Source organism: Somniosus microcephalus, chromosome 1, assembly GCF_052327205.1.
Source record: "Somniosus microcephalus isolate GS21.2 chromosome 1, FLI_Smic_1.0, whole genome shotgun sequence".
Lineage (NCBI taxonomy): Eukaryota > Metazoa > Chordata > Chondrichthyes > Squaliformes > Somniosidae > Somniosus > Somniosus microcephalus.
In genome coordinates, this window is record NC_140987.1 from 399,115,975 (window position 1) to 399,135,958 (window position 19,984).

At 49.3% G+C, this 19,984-nt stretch overlaps 1 protein-coding gene across 2 annotated transcripts in view; it reads left to right on the top strand.

Moving 5' to 3' along the window:
- Positions 1 to 19,984, top strand: part of frmpd3 (FERM and PDZ domain containing 3) — a 485,785-nt gene that overhangs the window by 351,732 nt on the left and 114,069 nt on the right. For both annotated transcript variants that reach the window (XM_085997856.1, XM_085997864.1), the window contains one exon: positions 12,892 to 13,023. In XM_085997856.1, the coding sequence (XP_085853982.1) occupies positions 12,892 to 13,023 (132 nt within the window). The remainder of the gene's footprint in view (positions 1 to 12,891; positions 13,024 to 19,984) is intronic.

The window sequence follows — 19,984 nt, forward strand, 5'->3', positions numbered from 1 at the left end:
CGACAGGTTAAGGGGAGCGTTTTGCAGTCAAGAAGGGACTGGGGGAGCACTATTTAAAGGTGACCGCTTCCTGCCTTTTTTTGTTGGTGACATTTTTGCACCACGCATTCTGAGAGAGAGAGAGAGAGAGACTTCTGGAGAGATTCAATGCTGCATGAAGGAGTTTTGGGTACTGAGCAGCACTTTGCAGGTTCATTTTGATTTGCCCTTGTATCGATTTAGAAGAGACTGTGGGGGCTGCACTCTGAGCTCTTTCCCTGGGCCTCTCCATTGTTCTTTCCAGTAGATTTGATGTACAGGTCTCTCCAGGCCGAGATTCAAGACTGCAATGAGCAGGATGTGGATGGAGAGCAAAATCAACCCTCCCCTTTAAGAACTGACCGGCGCCATTGTGTCTGTGTTCCATTGCTGACTGACATCACATGAGCTTCGCCAGCGCTCTGAGATAATGCATCGCTCCTCGGCCTTTGCGCCTTAAGACAGGTATGTAGTGCCTGATTAACGCTCCAATCACCTCCAGGGGCGATAAAAGCCAAGTTTGCAGTCGGAGATGATAATTAGCGCCAGGCGCTAATCTTTGTGCCCGACCGATAATTGCGATACTGAATTTCTCCCCCTAAATATCCAAATTTGATGTAGAGTGTAAAATTTGACGAGATCACTGATTCAACTCCCTATTGATCCTGTATTAACTCTAGTACCTGTGGTGACAGTGACACAGTTTGTTCTGTGCACTGATATAAAAGGTCTCCGCATTTACACTATTGTATAACAAGCGGACCACAGCAAATCTGAGCAGGAGCGGCTGCAGCAACATAAAGAGCGGGAGAGGAGAAGGCCCAGGACACAGCGGACCTGAGCGGGAGAGGAGAAGGCCGAGGACACAGCGGACCTGAGCAGGAGACGAGAAGGCAGAGGACACAGCGGACCTGAGCGGGAGAGGAGAAGGCCGAGGACACAGCGGACCTGAGCAGGAGAGGAGAAGGCTGAGGACACAGCGGACCTGAGCGGGAGAGGAGAAGGCCCAGGACACAGCGGACCTGAGCGGGAGAGGAGAAGGCCCAGGACACAGCGGACCTGAGCGGGAGAGGAGAAGGCCGAGGACACAGCGGACCTGAGCAGGAGACGAGAAGGCAGAGGACACAGCGGACCTGAGCGGGAGAGGAGAAGGCCGAGGACACAGCGGACCTGAGCAGGAGAGGAGAAGGCTGAGGACACAGCGGACCTGAGCGGGAGAGGAGAAGGCCCAGGACACAGCGGACCTGAGCGTGAGAGGAGAAGGCCCAGGACACAGCGGACCTGAGCGGGAGAGGAGAAGGCCGAGGAGACAGCAGACTTGAGTGGGAGAGGAGACGGCCGAGGACACAGTGGACCTGTGCGGGAGAGGAGAAGGCCCAGGACACAGCGGACCTCGGCGGGAGAGGAGAAGGCCCAGGACACAGCGGACCTCGGCGGGAGAGGAGAAGGCCCAGGACACAGCGGACCTGAGCGGGAGAGGAGAAGGCCCAGGACACAGCGGACCTGAGCGGGCGAGGAGAAGGCCCAGGACACAGCGGACCTGAGTGGGAGAGGAGAAGGTCCAGGACACAGCGGACCTGAGTGGGAGAGGAGGCGGCCCAGGACACAGCGGACCTGAGTGGGAGAGAAGGCCCAGGACACAGCGGACCTGAGTGGGAGAGAAGGCCCAGGACACAGCGGACCTGAGTGGGAGAGGAGAAGGCCCAGGACACAGCGGACCTGAGTGGGAGAGGAGGAGCCCCAGGACACAGCGGATCTGAGCCGGAGAGGAGAAGGCCCAGGACACAGCGGACCTGAGTGGGAGAGGAGGAGGCCCAGGACACAGCGGACCTCGGCGGGAGAGGAGGAGGCCCAGGACACAGCGGACCTCGGCGGGAGAGGAGAAGGCCCAGGACACAGCGGACCTGAGTGGGAGAGGAGAAGGCCCAGGACACAGCGGACCTGAGTGGGAGAGGAGAAGGCCGAGGACACAACGGACCTGAGTGGGAGAGTAGGAGGCCCAGGACACAGCGGACCTGAGTGGGAGAGGAGAAGGCCGAGGACACAGCGGATCTGAGTGGGAGAGTAGAAGGCCCAGGACACAGCGGACCTGAGTGGGAGAGGAGAAGGCCGAGGACACAGCGGACCTGAGCAGGAGAGAAGGCCCAGGACACAGCGGACCTGAGTGGGAGAGGAGAAGGCCCAGGACACAGCGGCCCTGAGTGGGAGAGGAGAAGGCCGAGGACACAGCGGACCTGAGCGGGAGAGGAGAAGGCCGAGGACACAGCGGACCTGAGCGGGAGAGAAGGCCCAGGACACAGCGGACCTGAGTGGGAGAGGAGAAGGCCCAGGACACAGCGGACCTGAGTGGGAGAGGAGAAGGCCGAGGACACAGCGGACCTGAGCGGGAGAGGAGAAGGCCGAGGACACAGCGGACCTGAGCGGGAGAGGCGGAGGCCGAGGACACAGCGGACCTGAGCAGGAGAGGAGGAGGCCGAGGACACAGCGGACCTGAGTGGGAGAGGAGGAGGCCGAGGACACAGCGGACCTGAGCGGGAGAGGAGAAGGCCCAGGACACAGCGGTCCTGAGTGGGAGAGGAGGAGGCCCAGACACAGCGGACCTGAGCGGGAGAGGAGAAGGCCGAGGACACAGCGGACCTGAGTGGGAGAGGAGAAGGCCGAGGACACAGCGGACCTGAGTGGGAGAGGAGAAGGCCGAGGACACAGCGGACCTGAGCGGGAGAGTAGGAGGCCCAGGACACAGCGGACCTGAGCGGGAGAGGAGAAGGCCCAGGACACAGCGGACCTGAGTGGGAGAGGAGAAGGCCCAGGACACAGTGGACCTGAGTGGGAGAAGGCCGAGGACACAGCGGACCTGAGCGGGAGAGAAGGCCCAGGACACAGCGGACCTGAGTGGGAGAGAAGGCCGAGGACACAGCGGACCTGAGCGGGAGAGAAGGCCCAGGACACAGCGGACCTGAGCGGGAGAGGAGAAGGCCCAGGACACAGCGGTCCTGAGTGGGAGAGGAGGAGGCCCAGACACAGCGGACCTGAGCGGGAGAGGAGAAGGCCGAGGACACAGCGGACCTGAGTGGGAGAGGAGAAGGCCAAGGACACAGCGGACCTGAGTGGGAGAGGAGAAGGCCGAGGACACAGCGGACCTGAGTGGGAGAGTAGGAGGCCCAGGACACAGCGGACCTGAGCAGGAGAGGAGGAGGCCGAGGACACAGCGGACCTGAGCAGGAGAGGAGGAGGCCGAGGACACAGCGGACCTGAGCGGGAGAGGAGAAGGCCGAGGACACAGCGGACCTGAGCAGGAGAGGAGGAGGCCGAGGACACAGTGGACCTGAGCAGGAGAGGAGGAGGCCGAGGACACAGCGGACCTGAGTGGGAGAGGAGAAGGCCAAGGACACAGCGGACCTGAGCGGGAGAGGAGAAGGCCCAGGAAACAGCGGACCTGAGAGGGAGAGGAGGAGGCCCAGACACAGCGTACCTGAGCAGGAGAGGAGAAGGCCGAGGACACAGCAGACCTGAGCAGGAGAGGAGAAGGCCCAGGACGCAGCGGACCTGAGTGGCGATTTAGAAAACAAAAAAAAAGGAGTGACCTCACAGGACAGCGGGTAGGTGATTGGTTGATGTATTACAGTTTTTTTTCTTTATACTAAGAGCTGGGAAATTATAACTATTACGTTATTAAATATTAACTTAACTAATTCATTAATATAACTATCATTAATCATTTGATTAAAACTTTAACTAATTAAATAACCAAATAAATAAAAGAAAGTCTAGAGATGGCAGGGCAGGCTATGTGTCGGGACTGTAGTATGTGGGAGTTTGTGGACAGTAAGACTGTCCCGGATTCCCACATCTGCAGGAAATGTCTCTGCATTCAGTCACTCCGGCTCAGAGTCATTGAGCTGGAGTGCGAGTTAGAGACACTCCGAAGCTTAAGGGAGGGGAAGAATTGCTGGACAGTTTTATCCAGAATACAGTCACACCCAAGAGGAAAGCACAGGTTCAGGAAGGGAAGGGTGTGACTGCTAGGGAGCTGGGTAGCGGGGACTTAGGAGAGGCTGAGAAGGAAGTCCCGCAGACACTGGTCCTGTCCAACAGGTACGATGTACTCTCTACCTGTGAGGACAAGGAGAAAGACTGCGGGGAGGACAGCCACAATGCAGACCAAGGCACCGTGGCTTAGAAAGCTGTCCAAGGCGGGGAAGAGCAGAATAGAAATGTGGTAGTGATAGGGGACTCTATAATTAGGGAGATAGATAGTGTCCTCTGCAGCCAAGAATGAGAATTCCGAAGGGTGTGTTGCCTACCCGGTGCCAGGATAAGTGACATCTCGAGGCGGCTGGAGAGGAACTTGGAAAGGGAGGGGGTAAATCCAGTTGTTGTGGTCCATGTCGGAACAAATGACATAGGTAGGAACAGGGAGGAGGTCCTACTGAAGGAGTATCAGGAGTTTGGAGCTAAATTAAAAAGTAGGACCTTGCGGGTAATAATTTCCGGATTATTGCCCGAGCCACGTGCAAATTGGCATAGAAGCAGTCAGATCAGGAGAATTAACACGTGGCTAAAGGACTGGTGTGTGAAAGAGGTGTTCCTTTTCATAGGACACTGGCACCAGTACTGGGACAGGAAGGAGCTGTACCGATGGGACAGGGCTCCACTTGAACCGGGATGGGACCTGTGACCTAGCAGAAAGGGTAAATAGGGAGGTGGCAAAGGCTTTAAACTAGTAAGACAGGGGGAGGGATCTACATGAAATGAAACCAGCCTAAATATAGACAAAACAGGAAAGGAGAGCATAGGAACGAGTTAAGTAAGGGAGGACATTTATGGCCAGGGAATAAATAGAGTTATAGAACAGGAGTGTAAAAAGATGGTTAAAAATAAAGTGAAAGGAACTGCTATTAAAAATGAGTTAAACTGTACATCAATACACAGGCCTAGAAATTCACTGGCCTTAGCGCCGCTTTTGAGGCGCTAGAGGGCCTAGCGGCGAAGTTATGGCCAGTTTTGAAATTGACAGGGGCCCTAAATCGGCGTTAGGCCGGTAGCGCTGCGCCGGCACCGATGACGTCATCGGTGTGCGCAGCGTCCCGGTTGCCATGGTAACCCGCCCGAACTCGGAAATTGAGTTGCGGCCGCCTCGCCCGTGGCAGCCGCAAGCAACGTTCTGGCAGAGGTGCCTTACAGAACGTTGCGCCGGCGCATTAAAGGCCCCGCGGCGGCCGGCCGCTTTCCCGCCGCCCGCCTGGCCGCAGCTCCCTCCCCGGACTTCCCCCCCCCCCCCCCCCGGAACAGAAGCAAGCCCGGCACTTGTCCGAGGTGCCGGGCTCATTTTTAAAAAGATTATCGCGGGCCGCAGCCGGGTGCAGGCAGCTCCTCCTTAAGGGAAGGAGGAGGCCTGCACTTCCCGAACCTGCCGCACCGCAGCGGGCGCCGCAGCGCCGGAATAGCGCCGAAATTCAGCGCATAGCGCCAGTTTTCAGGCGCTAACAGCTTTCAGCAGCGCCGGCAGCCGTTTGGGCGCAGAAGTAGTGAATTTTTGGCCCGCCCAGCGCGACTTAGCTCCGGCACTAACTTCCGGCGCTAAAGCCGTCGCTGCGCCAAAACCCAATTTCTAGGCCACAGTGTCCATAATAAAACAGGGGAGCTGGAGGCAATCATGCATTGCGAGGAACCAGACATAGTAGGAGAGACATGGCTGCAGAAAAATCAGGACTGGGAATTAAACATTGCAGGGTCTAAAGTATTCAGAAAAGATAGAGGGAAAAAGGGGAGGTGGAGTAGCTGTATTTATTAGGGATAACATAATGGCAGTAGAAAAAAGTGATGCAGCTATCAGCAAAACAGAAATAGAATCCATGTGGATAGAGATAAAAGATAATAAAGGATCAATCACACTAATAGGGGTAGTCTACAGACCACCTAATAGTGGAAGGGAGGTGGAGGAAGAAATATGCAAACAAATTAGGGAAATGAGTAAAAAACATAGAATAATAATCATGGGAGATTTCAACTACCCCGATATTAATTGGACAGAAGAGATAGGTAAAGGGGATAAGGAAATGGAGTTCCTACAATGTGTACAGGACTCCTTTCTAACCCAATATGTAAAAAGCCCAACAAGGAAGGATTCACTATTGGATCTAGTAATGGGGAATGAACCAGAGCAGATAAGAGAAGTAAAAGTAGGGGGAAATCTAGGCAATAGTGACCATAATATAATAAACTTTAAGATAATAATTGAGAAAGACGTAAGTATGACAAAAACCAGGGTAATAGATTGGAGAAAAGCTGATTTTGAGGGGCTGAGAATGGAACTTGGGAAAATAAAATGGGCAACAATATTGGCAAACGAAGATGTAGAACAGCAATGGGAAACATTTAAAATGGTGTACAACAGAGTCCAGAAAAAATATATTCTGCTAAAAAACAAAAACAAGCTAAACACTGATGAGACACCGTGGATGAATAAAGCCATAAGGGAAAAATTGAAGGTAAGGAAAGAGGCATACATTAAGTACATGGGCAGCAAGGGAGAGCATGACAAGAGAGAATATGAAGAGATTAGGAGAGAAGTCAAAAAATCAATTAGGAAGGCAAAGAGGAACTATGAAATTTAATTATCAAGGAACGTAAAACAAAATAGTAAAAATTTTTACAGGCACGTAAATAAAAAAAGGAAGGTCGGGATGGGAATAGGGCCATTAAGGGATGGACAGGATAATAATGCAGGCAACAATAGAGAGATGGCAGAGATATTAAATAATTACTTTGCTTCAGTATTTACCAGGGAGATTAGTAATGCGATAACTGCATTTAAAATAAAATGAGGAGATACATTAACTAAACTACTGAAACTCGAAAGAGGGTAAAACCCTTGATCTGGACGGATAACATCCGCGCATTTTAAAGAATCTAGGGAAGAGATAGCAGAGGCATTACTACACATATTTAGTAATTCGTTAGAAATAGGTGTAGTGCCAGAGGACTGGCGGATAGCTAACGTAATAATACCTATATTTAAGAAGGGAGATAGAACATCTCCAGGGAACTATAGACTAGTCAACTTAACATTGGTGGTAGGAAAAATAACGGAATCCCTACTAAAGGAGAAAGTAGAAGAACACCTAGAAACCAAAATATAATAAATAGTCAGCATGGATTTCAAAAGGGAAAGTCTTGTTTAACCAACCTCATTGAATTTTTTGAAGAGGTAACTGAGAGAGTAGACAAGGGTAATTCAGTAGATGTAATTTATCTAGATTTTCAAAAGGCCTTCGATCAGGTACCACATAATAGACTAATGAATAAGGTCGGGGAATGCAGAGTCAGGGGACAAGTAGCAGAATGGATAGCTAGCTGGCCTCAAGACAGAAAGCATAGAGTAGAGGTAAAGGGTAGCTATTCAGAGTGGCAGAAGGTGGGAAGTGGTGTTCCACAGGGATCAGTGCTGGGACTACTATTTTTCACAATTTATATTAATGATTTAGACTTTGGAATCAAAAACACAATTTCTAAATTTGCAGACGACACCAAATTGGGGGGGGGGATAGTCAATACTGAGGAGGACTGCAACAAATTACAAGAAGATATTAATAAACTTGCAGAATGGGCATATAATTGGCAAATGAATTTCAACACAGATAAATATGAGGTATTACATTTTGGTAAGAAAAATAGGGAGGTCACATATTACTTGGAAAATAAGAATCTAAATGAGGTAGAGGAGCAAAAGGATCTTGGAGTACAAATACACAAATCACTAAAAGTATTGACACACGTTAACAAGGTCATAAAAAAAGCAAACCAAGCACTAGGGTTTATTTCTAGAGGGATAGAATTGAAAAGTAGTGAAGTTATGCTAAACTTGTATCGAACCTTGGTTAGACCACACTTGGAGTACTGTGTGCAATTCTGGTCGCCATATTATAAAAAGGATATAGAGGCACTGGAGAGGGTGCAGAGAGGATTTACAAGGATGTTGCCAGAAATGCAAGGGTATACCCATCAGGAAAGGATGAACAGGCTGTGTCTTCTTTTCTCTTGAAAAGAGAAGTCTGAGGGGTGACCTAATGGAGGTCTTTAAAATCATGAAAGGTTTTGATAGAGTAGATACAGAGAGAGTGTTTCCACTTGTGGAGAAGAGCAAAACTGGAGGCCATCAATTTTAGATAGTCACCAAGAACTCAAATAGGGAATTCAGAAGAAACTTCTTTACCCAGAGAGTGGTGAGAATGTGGAACTCGCTACCACAGGACGTGGCTGAAGCGACTAGTATAGATGCATTTAAGGGGTGGTTAGATAAGCATATGAGGGAGAAGGGAATAGAGAGTTATGCTGAAAGAGTTAAATGAGAAAAGATGGGAGGAGGCTTGAGTGGAGCATAAACACCAGCACGGACTGGTTGGGCCGAATGGCCTGTTTCTGTGCTGTATATCCTATGTAAGGATCTTCTACAATACTCGCACCATTCTAGTACTAATTCACAGGTATGAGTTTTCATAGGTGACAAGCGGGGATGAGGGAGTTACAATGCAAACTTACTTTCGAGTGGACTCCATACCTGACTCCCTGCTGTACATAACTGGTAGTTTAAGTAATTTTAACAGTTCCTTAAAGATACAATATAAGGGGCTGGATTTTCCCTGTGGTGGCGGGATGGTGGCGGGAGAGCTGGATGGCGGTTTCCGGTCCCGCTTCCGTCTGCAGCCGCTCTCTCAAAAAGATTTTCCACAGATTGGCCTTGTTAATCCCGCCCTGTGGGGTTCCCAACCAATTAACGGGAAGCGGGTCTGATGACATCATTTGATGATGCGTCATCAGCCAGTTTCCTTAAAGGGACCATGGCCACATTCATTTTGACAGTTCTGCTGTCAGTGTTCTGCAGCATTGAGGTGCTGCAAACACTGACGAGCACTGCACAAAGGTACACATCTGTACCCAGGCTCACGCATGACTCCTTCCATATGCTTTTGGAGGGAGTCACGGCATGCAGGGAGATTCTCTTCCCTTCCCATGGACGGAAGAGACCTCCCCATGAGATCAACGCAGCCTGGTTGCACATTGCACAGGAGGACACAAGCAGGGATGTCGTCAGGAATGCCTGGCTGCAGTGGCGCCAACCTTTCAATGATCTCAGTAGATCACGAAATGTTACTGCAATGCCACACTCAACCTCACCCTGTTGTGCTACTCATCGCATCCCCATCACTCTGCCTTCCATACCCTATTCCTGCACATCCTTACTCACTTCCCCATCTCACTAGCCACCCCTCACACTCACCCTCATCCTACTGCAAGCATACCAACTAATAGCACACAAGGGTAGGCACTTGAGAGGTTTAACTAATGTTCATGTGAAGTTTCTGGTAATGTGTTGTCATACAGTGAAATCTATATTTTCAACACTTCACCTTATTGGACAGATCTGTGCGCACCTTGAGAAGTGTCTTGCTGAATTCCAGTGAATGTTGAGACATAACGGCACCCCCGCTACAGTGATGAGTGTGCATGGAATGGTTTGGACATTAAAGGGATGCTTTACGGTGCAGGTGTGGGATGGTGTCAACCTGGTGCATCATGTGACAGCCAGGGTTTACAGGGTTGAGTGAAGTAAATCTGGCCATGATGATGTCATCGCTGGCCTCCCGGGAAGCAATGTTGTCGGCGGATGATGCCCTGTGTCCAGTGTAGTATCAGCTGATGGCGGAGAAGGTGGGTGATGTTGTTGGTGTGCCTGGTGATGTTAGTGTTGGGGCTGATCGTGGAAGGATTCAGAGGACCAAGGTATGATTTTTCCAAGGGCGCCGATGTTGCTGCAATAGATGGCAGCTGCAGGTGAGATGACAGAAGCGATCTGTCAATGGTGAGAGAGGTTGTTCCAGTGAGGTGGCACTGATTACACAGTTGGCTCCAAACACTTACAAGCTAAGGAAATCTCTATGGGGGAAAAATTTGATTGCTATGCATCTCCCGTTAGCGCTAACAGAGCGCACAGCACCTAGTGCCCTGGCGCAGCGTCGCTAACGCCTCCCGTGAAATTCAGCAGGAGGTTAGCGGCGGTGGTAGCTGCTGGCACCCCACGGCGCTGCACCTCCGGCGATGACATCATCGCCTTGCGCAGCGCCCAGCTCGTGCCCTAGCCGCAAACTTGGCTCACGCCCCCTGACCTGCCATCAGATGGTATGTCCAACAGCGTGGAGTTTCAGCAGCTGCGGCTCCGCAAATTAAAGGGCAGGTACCAGGCAACCATTTTTTTTTGGGCTGCCTGCCAGCACCTGCCCCCTCTCGCCTCCTCCTGCGGGGTGCCAGCCGCGATCAGTCAGCCCAGCACTCCTCTTGAGTGCCGAGCTCTTTTGCCGGCACTCCGCTCGCCAGTGGTCCAGCACGGCAACGGTCCAGCACGGCCCCGGTGCGCGTGGCGTTAGCTCCTCCCTTTAGCTGCTGCACGTAGCACCGCGATATTCAGTGGGAGCGCCCCAAGAGGGAGGGGGAGCACTTCCAGTAGTGCCCCGCCTCCTGCTTGGGGTGCTACCATTCAATTTCGGGAATGGGGGTGTTAACTTTTTCGGGGTGCTGAAAGTGGCGGCCCGGCGAAGTTAGCGCCCCAAAGGGGGCGCGACCCAATTTTTCCCCCTATATGTCTTACAAATGCAGTAACCAACAGTTTCTGAGCTCTGAAACTGAACATCTGAAACGTGGTATCCTTTATACCACTTCTGCAGCTGTCAGCTTAGCAGATACATCAAAGCAGACTCAACTCACAACAGAGAGAGCTGGCGCATTCCCCGAGCAGCGGGTAACTCATGGGGGAGCACGTAAAATTGCAAGGTAGCCTCAATGGTAGCATTAAATTGGCGGTTAACAAGCTATTTAATGATGTAACTTGTCTCCCCCACCGGTTGGTGTCAGGTCAGTTCTGCACAGACAGACCCAACACCTGGGAAACTCGCGTGGAGGCGGATTGACAGCAGGTTTCCTACCCGCTGTCAATCTTTGCTATTTTGACAGCGGACCCACCTCCAAACCCACCCTCTGAGCGCTGGCAAAATCCAGCCCAATGACTGAGATTTTGCGGGGGGTCAGCAGGTGCTATTGGTGGCGGGTTGTGTGGGAAAATGATTTTTTTCCCCAACGGGTCGGGACCCCACTGTGAACCCACCGCCACGCACCTTTCCCCGATGCCTGGTCTGTGAGTGCTGAGCAGACCCGACACGCAGCGGCGGGGGAGCCAATTTAAATGATTAGTGGCTTGTTTACAGCCATTAACAATGGTTTTAAACTGACCTTTTGAATTTGAGAGCTCGCCCAGGGTTTCATGCTGTTGCTAGACCACATCTTTGAAGCTGAGGTGGGAGGTCAGTGACCATTGAACCAGCTTCAAATGTCAAGTAAAAGCTCCCACCTTACAGAGATATCTTCCCTCAGCCACAAGCTCTTCCTCACTGCATTTCCACAACAGATTCAGGATGCTGCAAGTCTTTACACAAGTCTCCATCCAGTCTGACCTCATTACCTCTCTCACCATTGACAGATCGCTTCTGTCATTTCTACTTCACCTGCCATCAGTTCCATCAGAATGGGTGCCCTTTATACTCTCTCACCTTGGTCCTCAGAATCCCACCACGATCAGCCCCAACACCAGCAGCACCAGGCACACCAACAGCACCAACAACAATACCAACCCACAATGCCCAAGCTATTCCTTTCACATTCATCACCATTGCGAGGGGGACCGTTATGTCTCACCAACTCACTAAGCCACTTCCAAAGGTGCACACAAATCTGTCCAAGAACGCAAAGTGTTGAAAATAAAGGTTTCAATGTTTGACACCACATTAACAGAAACTTTACATGGACATTGCATAAAACACCCAAGTGCCTACCTTGTATGTTGTTAGTTGGTATGATTGGACTAGGATGAGGGTGAGTGTGAGGGGTGCTTAGTGAGATGGGGAAGTGATAATGTAGATAGAGAGGAATGGGTGGAGGTGCAAGGTAAGTTGGTGTGAGTAAGGATGTGCAGGAGTAGGATAGGAAAGGCAGAGTGATGGGAATGTGATGAGAGGCACAGCAGAATGAGGTTGAGTGTGACTTTGTACTAACGTTTCATGATCTACTGAGACCATTGAAACATTTGCGGCACTCCACCCAGGTCCTCCTGACCATATCCCTGCTTGTGCCCTCCTGTGCAATGTGCAACCAGGCTGTGTTGGTGTCCTGGAGAGGTCTCTTCTGCCCATCAGAAGGGAAAAGGACCTCCCTGCGTGTTGTGACTCCCTCCATAAGCATATGGAGGGTGTCATGGGTGAACTTGGGTGCAGCCATGCACCTCTGTGCAGTGCTTGTCATTGTTTGCAGCACCTCAATGCTGTAGAACACGAACAGCACAAATGTCAACCTAAATTTGGGCATGGTCCCTTTAAGGAAACCGGCTGATGATGTGTCATCAAATGACCTCGCCAGACACGCTTCCTCTAATTGGCCGGCAAACGCACTGGGCAGGCTTAACAAGCCCAATCAAGGGAAATTAATTTTAGAGGCCAGGGTGGAACCAGCAGCGGGGTCAGGACCCGCCACCGACATTGCCCGCCACGGAACCGCCGAGATCAGCAAAGGTGCGGCCAATACAATTAATTATGGAAGGTTAAGTCAATGGAATGAATATTATGGGGTGTCTCCAGTGTTTCCATGGTTCTTCCCCCAAAGTTACAGCGGACAAACAGGAGCACCCCACCCAGAAATTCTACTCCTACATCTTTCTACAACAGCTTAACACTCGTATTTTGATGTTTAATAATATTGACTATTTCTCCCTTGTGAATACTGTAATAGACATTCTCAGCTTCTGACTTATACAGTGTTATGTGTTTGTAGGACGTGATTCTCACGCTGCAGGACAGGCTGTCTCTCAGGTGCATAGAACACTTTGCCCTGGTACTGGAGGTAGGCAATGAAGGGCCAGAGAAGAAACTCCTTCTGCTTCATGAGGCAGAGACTCTGATACAGGTCGGTACAGGCAGCCGCTAACACTATTCTGACATTCTTGTTTTAGCAGCTGTTTCTTTACATTTTCCTTCTGATCATTTTTCCTTCTGATTTCCCTCCAATCACTTTTCTCCGCATGATAGGATATAATTCTTTGTGTGTGAGTGGCCCACTGATCCTCTAAGAGGCATCCTTCATGCATTAGCTTGGACATGAGTATCAACAGACTATTTGATCGGGGGTAACATGACATTCGTATCTGATGCTCTCCTTACTTGATTGAAACCTGCACACTTTTAGCCGGGGTGTTAGATATTGGCCCGTAATTTGAAGTCAGCGGCGAAGCAAAGGCGTTTGACGCTGGCCCCGAAGTAAGCTTCCCACAAAGATCTTGCGATCTCTGTGGTGAGAAGCTCTGCTTTTCCGACGTGCAGTTGAAATCAGTGCAAGTTAATGGGGAATCCCTTGTGCGAGCTGCTGTGACATCAACAAGCTGTCTAAGCAGCCAATCAAAATGCAGAATTCTCACAGACAGCAAGCCAGGAAGTGAGTAAGCACAAACAACAACAGAAAATGCTGGAAATACTCAGCAGGTCAGGCAGCATCTGTGGAGAGAGAAACAGAGTTAACGTTTCAGGTCGATTATCCTTTGTCAGAACTAGAAAAAATTGGAGAAGTAACAGATGTTTAAGCAAGTGTAGGGGCAGGGAAAGTGGGGAGGGGAGGAAAGAACAAAGGGAAGGTCTGTGATAGGATGGAAGGCAGGAGAGATTAAAAGACAAAAGGGATGATAATGCAAGGTAAAAGGAGATGGTAATGGGACAAGTTAAGAAACAAAAGATGACTCTAGATGAGGTGTAACTGGCAATGGCAGAATCATCAACAGCTGCCATGTGAGAGAAAAATGAAAACATAGGGGCGAGGTTATGATCCGAAATTGTTGAACTTGATGTTGAGTCCAGAAGGCTGTAAAGTGCCTAATCGAAAGATGAGGTGCTGTTCCTCGAGCTTACGTTGAGGTTCATTGGAACAGTGTAACAGGCCGAGGACAGAGAGATCAGAGTGGGAGTGGAGCGGAGAATTAAAGTGACAGGTGACCGGAAGCTTGGGGCCACGCTTACAGACTGAATGGAGGTGTTCCGCAAAGTGGTCACCCAATCTGTGTTTGGTCTCCCCAGTGTAGAGGCAAATACAGTATACTAAATTGCAAGAAGTACAAGTAAATCACTGTTTCACCTGGAAGGAATGTTTGAGGCCTTGGACAGTGGGAAGGGAGGAGGTAAAAGAGCAGGTGTTGCATCTCCTGCGCTTGCACGGAAAGGTGCCGTGGGAAGGGGAAGGGGTGTTGGGGGTGATAGAGGAGTGGACCAGGGTGTCGCGGAGGGAGTGGTCCCTTCGGAATGCTGAAAAGGGAGGTGAACGGAAGATGTGTTTTGGGATCACACTGGAGGTGGCGGAAATAGTGGAGGATGATCCATTGAATGTGGAGGCTGGTGGGGTGAAAGGTGAGGACAAGGGGAACCCTATCGTGGTTCTGGGAGGGAGGGGAAGGGGTGAGAGCAGAAGTGCAGGAAATGGAATGGACATGGTTGAGGGCCATGTAAACCACGGTAGAGGGGAATCCTCGGTTGAGGAAAAAGGAGGACATATCGGAAGCACTAGTATGGAAAGTGGCATCATCAGAACAGATGCAGCAGAGACGGAGAAACTGGGAGAATGGAATAGATCCATACAGGAAGCGGGATGGGAGGAAGTGTAGTCCAGGTAGGTGTGGGAGTCAGTGGGCTTATAGTGGATGTTTGTCGATAGCTTAGCCCCAGAAATGGAGGCAGAGAAGTCGAGGAAGGGAAGGGAAGAGTCGGAGATGGACCATGTGACGGTGATGGAAGGGTGGAAATTGGAAGCAAAGTGAGTAAGCTCCTTTGATTCTAACTTTTCAGAAATATTAGACAGAGCCAAACAAAGATTGGGGCTATCACATGGGGAAAGGCAAACCTGAAATAAAGGTGAATAAACTTTTTTTAATTACTTTATTAAAATGGTTAAATTTGACACTCCACAAAATTAATATCCGTTTTTCAGGGCCATAACCTTTGTTTAGCAGTCAATACACTGTTAAAACCCAAGTTCCACCTAAACCAAAAGCATCTAACTTTTAATGGGGTATGTAACACCAATATTACCGCGGAAGAGCCCAGGTTTTCGTCAGTTTCCCTGATTTGACAGATTACACTGATTTCCAGCTGGGGGTGGGGGGCGGTATGGGGAAGGGGTGGTGGAGTGGGTGGCCACAGCGCAACCAGTTCAGAGCAGTGAATGACTGACTGCAACGTCAGGATTTCCACGTCCGGATGAAGTTGCGGTCAGTTTCAAAGAGGTAGTAAAAGTGAACTCAGCTCATTCATTGTTACTACCCACTGCAAATTTCAGTAAATGATTGGGAACAGGAATCCTAAATCTTTGGTCTTTCTCTATAATCCAGAGATTATGAGGCTGGTCATGGCACCCACTATTATACTGGAAGAAGTAGCAGCAGAGAGCAGAGGTCAAATTCGGGATCTAAGAAATGAAGAGCTAGATTACTCCAAAGGGTTGATTTTAACCCTGCGGAACCCAAGTGGGTGAGCAGTTAACATGGGCCAAGCAATCTACCCGCACCAATCCCACTACCTTCCTGCAATTGCAATCTTAACCTGCTCTTCTGAACAGGCAAGAGGGACACTGGAAGGCAGCAGGGTCCTCCTATAAATATGCAGATTGGGCCCCAATGATGTCATCCACTGCAATTTTAACCGGAGACCTGCGCAGGGAATCCATCATGGCTTCCCCGCCAGGCCAAGAGGAGCCTAGAAAGGTAAGTGATTTTTTTTAGATTCTTTGTGGAATCCCACAATGAGGCGTAGAATATAAGAGCAGGGCGAGTATTGCATACAGTTCTGCTCACCACATTACAGGAAAGATGTGATTGCATTAGAGAGGGTACAGAAGAGATTTACGAGGATGTTGCCAGGATTGGAGAATTTTAGTTATGAGGAAAGATTGGATAGGCTGGGGTTGTTTTCTTTGGAACAGAGGAGGCTGAGGGGAGACTTGATTGAGGTGTATAAAACTATGAGGGGTCTAGATAGAGTGGATAGGAAGGACCTATTTTTCCTTAGCAGAGGTGTCAATAACCAGAGGAATAGATTTAAAGTAATTGGTAGAAGGATTAGAGGGGAGTTGAGGAGAACTTTCTTCACCCAGAGGGTGGTGGGTGTCTGGAACTCACTGCCTGAAAGGGTGGTAGAGGCAGAAACCCTCATTGGGCCAGTAATTCCGGTCCCAACGCGTGAGTACGGACGGTGTACTCACGCGTGGGCCCGTTGGAAGTGCCGGATTTCAGCATGCACAGCGCATGCGCGGGAAACCGACATTTCCTCCAAGGGGTTCAGAGGTCCAACGCGTGCGCGCAGGACTCTGCGCGCACGCGTTGAACTTCCTTCTTTTTGACAGGTTTGCCCATGTGCAAGGGCCTGAACTTTTTAGACATATAAAAAGGAGGCGTAAGGACTTGATTCTAGAAGGTAAGTGGTCTATTATTTAAAATTATAACATATTTTCCACAGCTTTATTGTTTTTAAGGACTTTACAGTAAGGTAAGTTTATTTTTAGACCCGATTTCTTAAAAAAAAAAAATTTTTTCAAAAATTTGATTAATTGTTTAAAATAGTTTTTTAAAGTTATTTATAGTTTATTTAATTATTGGGATGTTTTTTAAAATTTTATTTAAAGTTAAACTAGTCTTTTGGGCGCCCGTACTTTTCATGAGTTTGACAGTTCTTACTATCAAACTCATGAATGAAGTTTCCCCTCCCCTGATTGGCTGCACAGTGCTCACCTGATCCCAGCCGGCACATTGCACTAACTATGCCGCTGGATCAGGCAAGCACATCGCGCCGACATCTGAACCGGGCCAGTGACAGGAATTCCAAGCAGGCCCAGGCTTCAGATGTCGGCGCGCCGGGTGAGTGCACATCGGGGGCTTGCACACGCGGCAAGCCCCCGATCCTAATTTCTGGCCCATTGTATTTAAAAAGTACTTGGATATGCACTTGAAGTGCTGTAACCTGCAGAAGGGCTACGGATCAAGAGCTGGAAAGTGGGATTAGGCTGGATGGCTCTTTTTCGGCCAGCACAGACATGATGGGCCAAATGGCCACCTTCTGTGCTGTAAATTTCTATGATTCTATGAATGAAACCTTGGGCTCCCCATAGCTCCAGGTTTTCCCTCCACCTGATCGTTTTGGCTTCACGACCCTCCTTCCAAGTTCCAACCACTTTCCTGAGTGTCAGGGACCGTTCTTTTGGATCCTCGGTGGGAGCGTCCTGCGCCGAAATCCCACTCCCACCCGCTGGCCAGCTATCGCTTCCCGCCATGTTCTAAAGTTATATCCCGGACCTCACGCTGCATCGGCACTCACCTACATGACTCTCACCAGGAGTTAAAATCAGCCCTCAAATGCATATTACCTTCTGAGTAAAGGATTTGCTTCCATCCTCTGTTTTCAATATACTTTTCATTAATATTAAGCTTATGTTCTTATGTCCCACTGGGTTGATTAACCCTGAAGTAGTATTCTGGGGCCACCTTGTCTAGACTATTTAATACCAGTTGATCTCCCATAGCAATACACATAGAGGTTAGAAGCAGAAGATAATTACACCAGGACCAGGTGAGAACTTTGATGGTGAAGACCAGAAGAGGCCGGAGGAAGAAGGTGGAAGCAGAATAGAGGCCATTGGGGGGATAGGAGGAAAGTAAAGGAATGTTAGAGGCAGGGGAGATAGAGGAGGATTAGAGGTCAGTGAATACAATGGGAAAGATGCAGCAGGGTTAAAGAGTAGGAGGAGATGGGAGAGCAAGATGGGACCAGGGCAAGAGCGGGTGCGGTAGAGTACAGTTAGAGTACAGAGTGCAGAGAGGGAAGGTAGAGCAGGGTTAAAAGCCAGGGTGAGGGGAGAAGGGGAAAGTAGAAGGTATTGCAGGTAAATGTGGACAATTTTATGATGGACTTTCCCATTACAGAATTTTCAATACAACACATACGCAATGTGCCGGATTTAATAAATAATAGATCTTTTTGAGAGCTGCTCTCATATTTCTTCATAGTTCATCCCTTTTACACATTGATCATTCTTGTTGCTCTTCTCTGTATGGTCACCAATGCATTAATGTCCCTTTTGGGGCTCAGTACCATATTATATGGTGTATTTACCCACTGAAGCATTAGAGCCATATATTTTAAAGGTTTCATCTACCCAATTTTTTTAATAAGGAAACAGACCTTATTTTTCAATATTATTTCTTCTCCCCTTTTTTTCTTCTCCCTAGTCATCTCCGGCCAAGCACCAAGTGTACCTGGCAAGGCTGGTGACAAATGGCACTTTGAGTCAGGGGCTGAGAAGTATAATAGAGGGCCAGTGGTGACTGTCTGTACAATTTTTAATCCTTTTTGTGGAGAAGGCCATGTCCTTCACTCAATGCCTTGCCATGACAGCACAGCTCAGATTGGGAACTGAGTGACGTGGGAAAATCACGAGTACAAACTCCTGTCCTAGTGTCCGTTACACTGGTACTCCAAGTTGCAGCAATTTTTTACTACATCAGGTATATCTATGCTTTTCAAATTAAAATACATCTTTATCAGTCATGAACAAAACCTTCTACTAAGTGTCCTGAAACATGTGCCATTGTATTGTACAGAAACCCACCTATTAAGACATACACTACCAGGACAAAGCAGCCCACTTGATTGGCACCCCATTCACCACCTTAAACCTTCACTCCCTCCGCCACCAGCGCACTGTGGCTGCAGTGTGTACCATCTACAAGATGCACTGCAGCAACGCGCCAAGGCTCCTTCAGCAGCACCTCCCAAACCTGTGACCTCTTCCACCTAGAAGGACAAGGGCAGCAGGTGCATGGGAACACCACCATCTCCAAGTTCCCCTCCAAGTCACACACCATCCTGACTTAGAAATATATCGCCGATCCTTCATCGTCGCTGGGTCAAAATCCTGGAACTCCCTACTTAACAACACTGTGGGAGTACCTTCACCACACTGACTGCAGCGGTTCAAGAAGGCGGCTCACCACCACCTTCTCAAGGACAATTAGGGATGGGCAATAAATGCTGGCCTTGCCAGCGATGCCCACATCCCATAAACGAATTTTTAAAAAGCCATTAAGTGTCTTTATTTTAGTTCAATCTGGCTAAGGTGATACCCTCTTGTGCTCTATAACTGTGCTGTATGATTTTCCATAGATAAAATTTGTGCTCAAAACTATAAGTAGCTTTTTTAATGTTTGGAATAGCTGATTTGTGATTTTATATGCTCGTCAATAGAAATCAAAGTGAAAGATGTCAATTACATCTTGGGGATCATTTTCAAATTTGCTGCCTTGGCAGAGCGGATGGCCCACCCTCTGTGGAACCGGTTAATTGTCATTCCATGAAAATCAATAGAATGAAAATTGTCTGGGCTTTATAACGGATGGTGATCCGCTCTGTCAGTTTTACCCCACAGGCGGCAAAGTTGAAAAATCCCCCCACCCCAGCCACTCCGTCTCCAGTGTCGGTATCAAGCACTCCCAGCTCAGGCATAATATGAGTTAGATGCAGAGCAAAGCTTCCCCTACACTGCCCCATCAGACATTCACAGGTCACGGTTATGTGCAGAATAAAGCTACTCTACAATGCCCCAGCAACGTGTCTTACCCCATCAGAAAAGTACTCCCATTTTGCACCCCTATGACTTTTCCCTTTCTTACACCAGCCATCTTAGTGGCCTTTTTGAGCTCAATTCTGAAATTGGTGCCAACTTAGTGCCAATTTGTGCTGAATTATGAGCTGTTTTCTGTTCCTGGTCAGTTGAAACTAGTCGTACCCATTTCAGTTGGCAGTGAGAGAAGTTTAGCCCATCATCCAGGGATGGTTTGGAG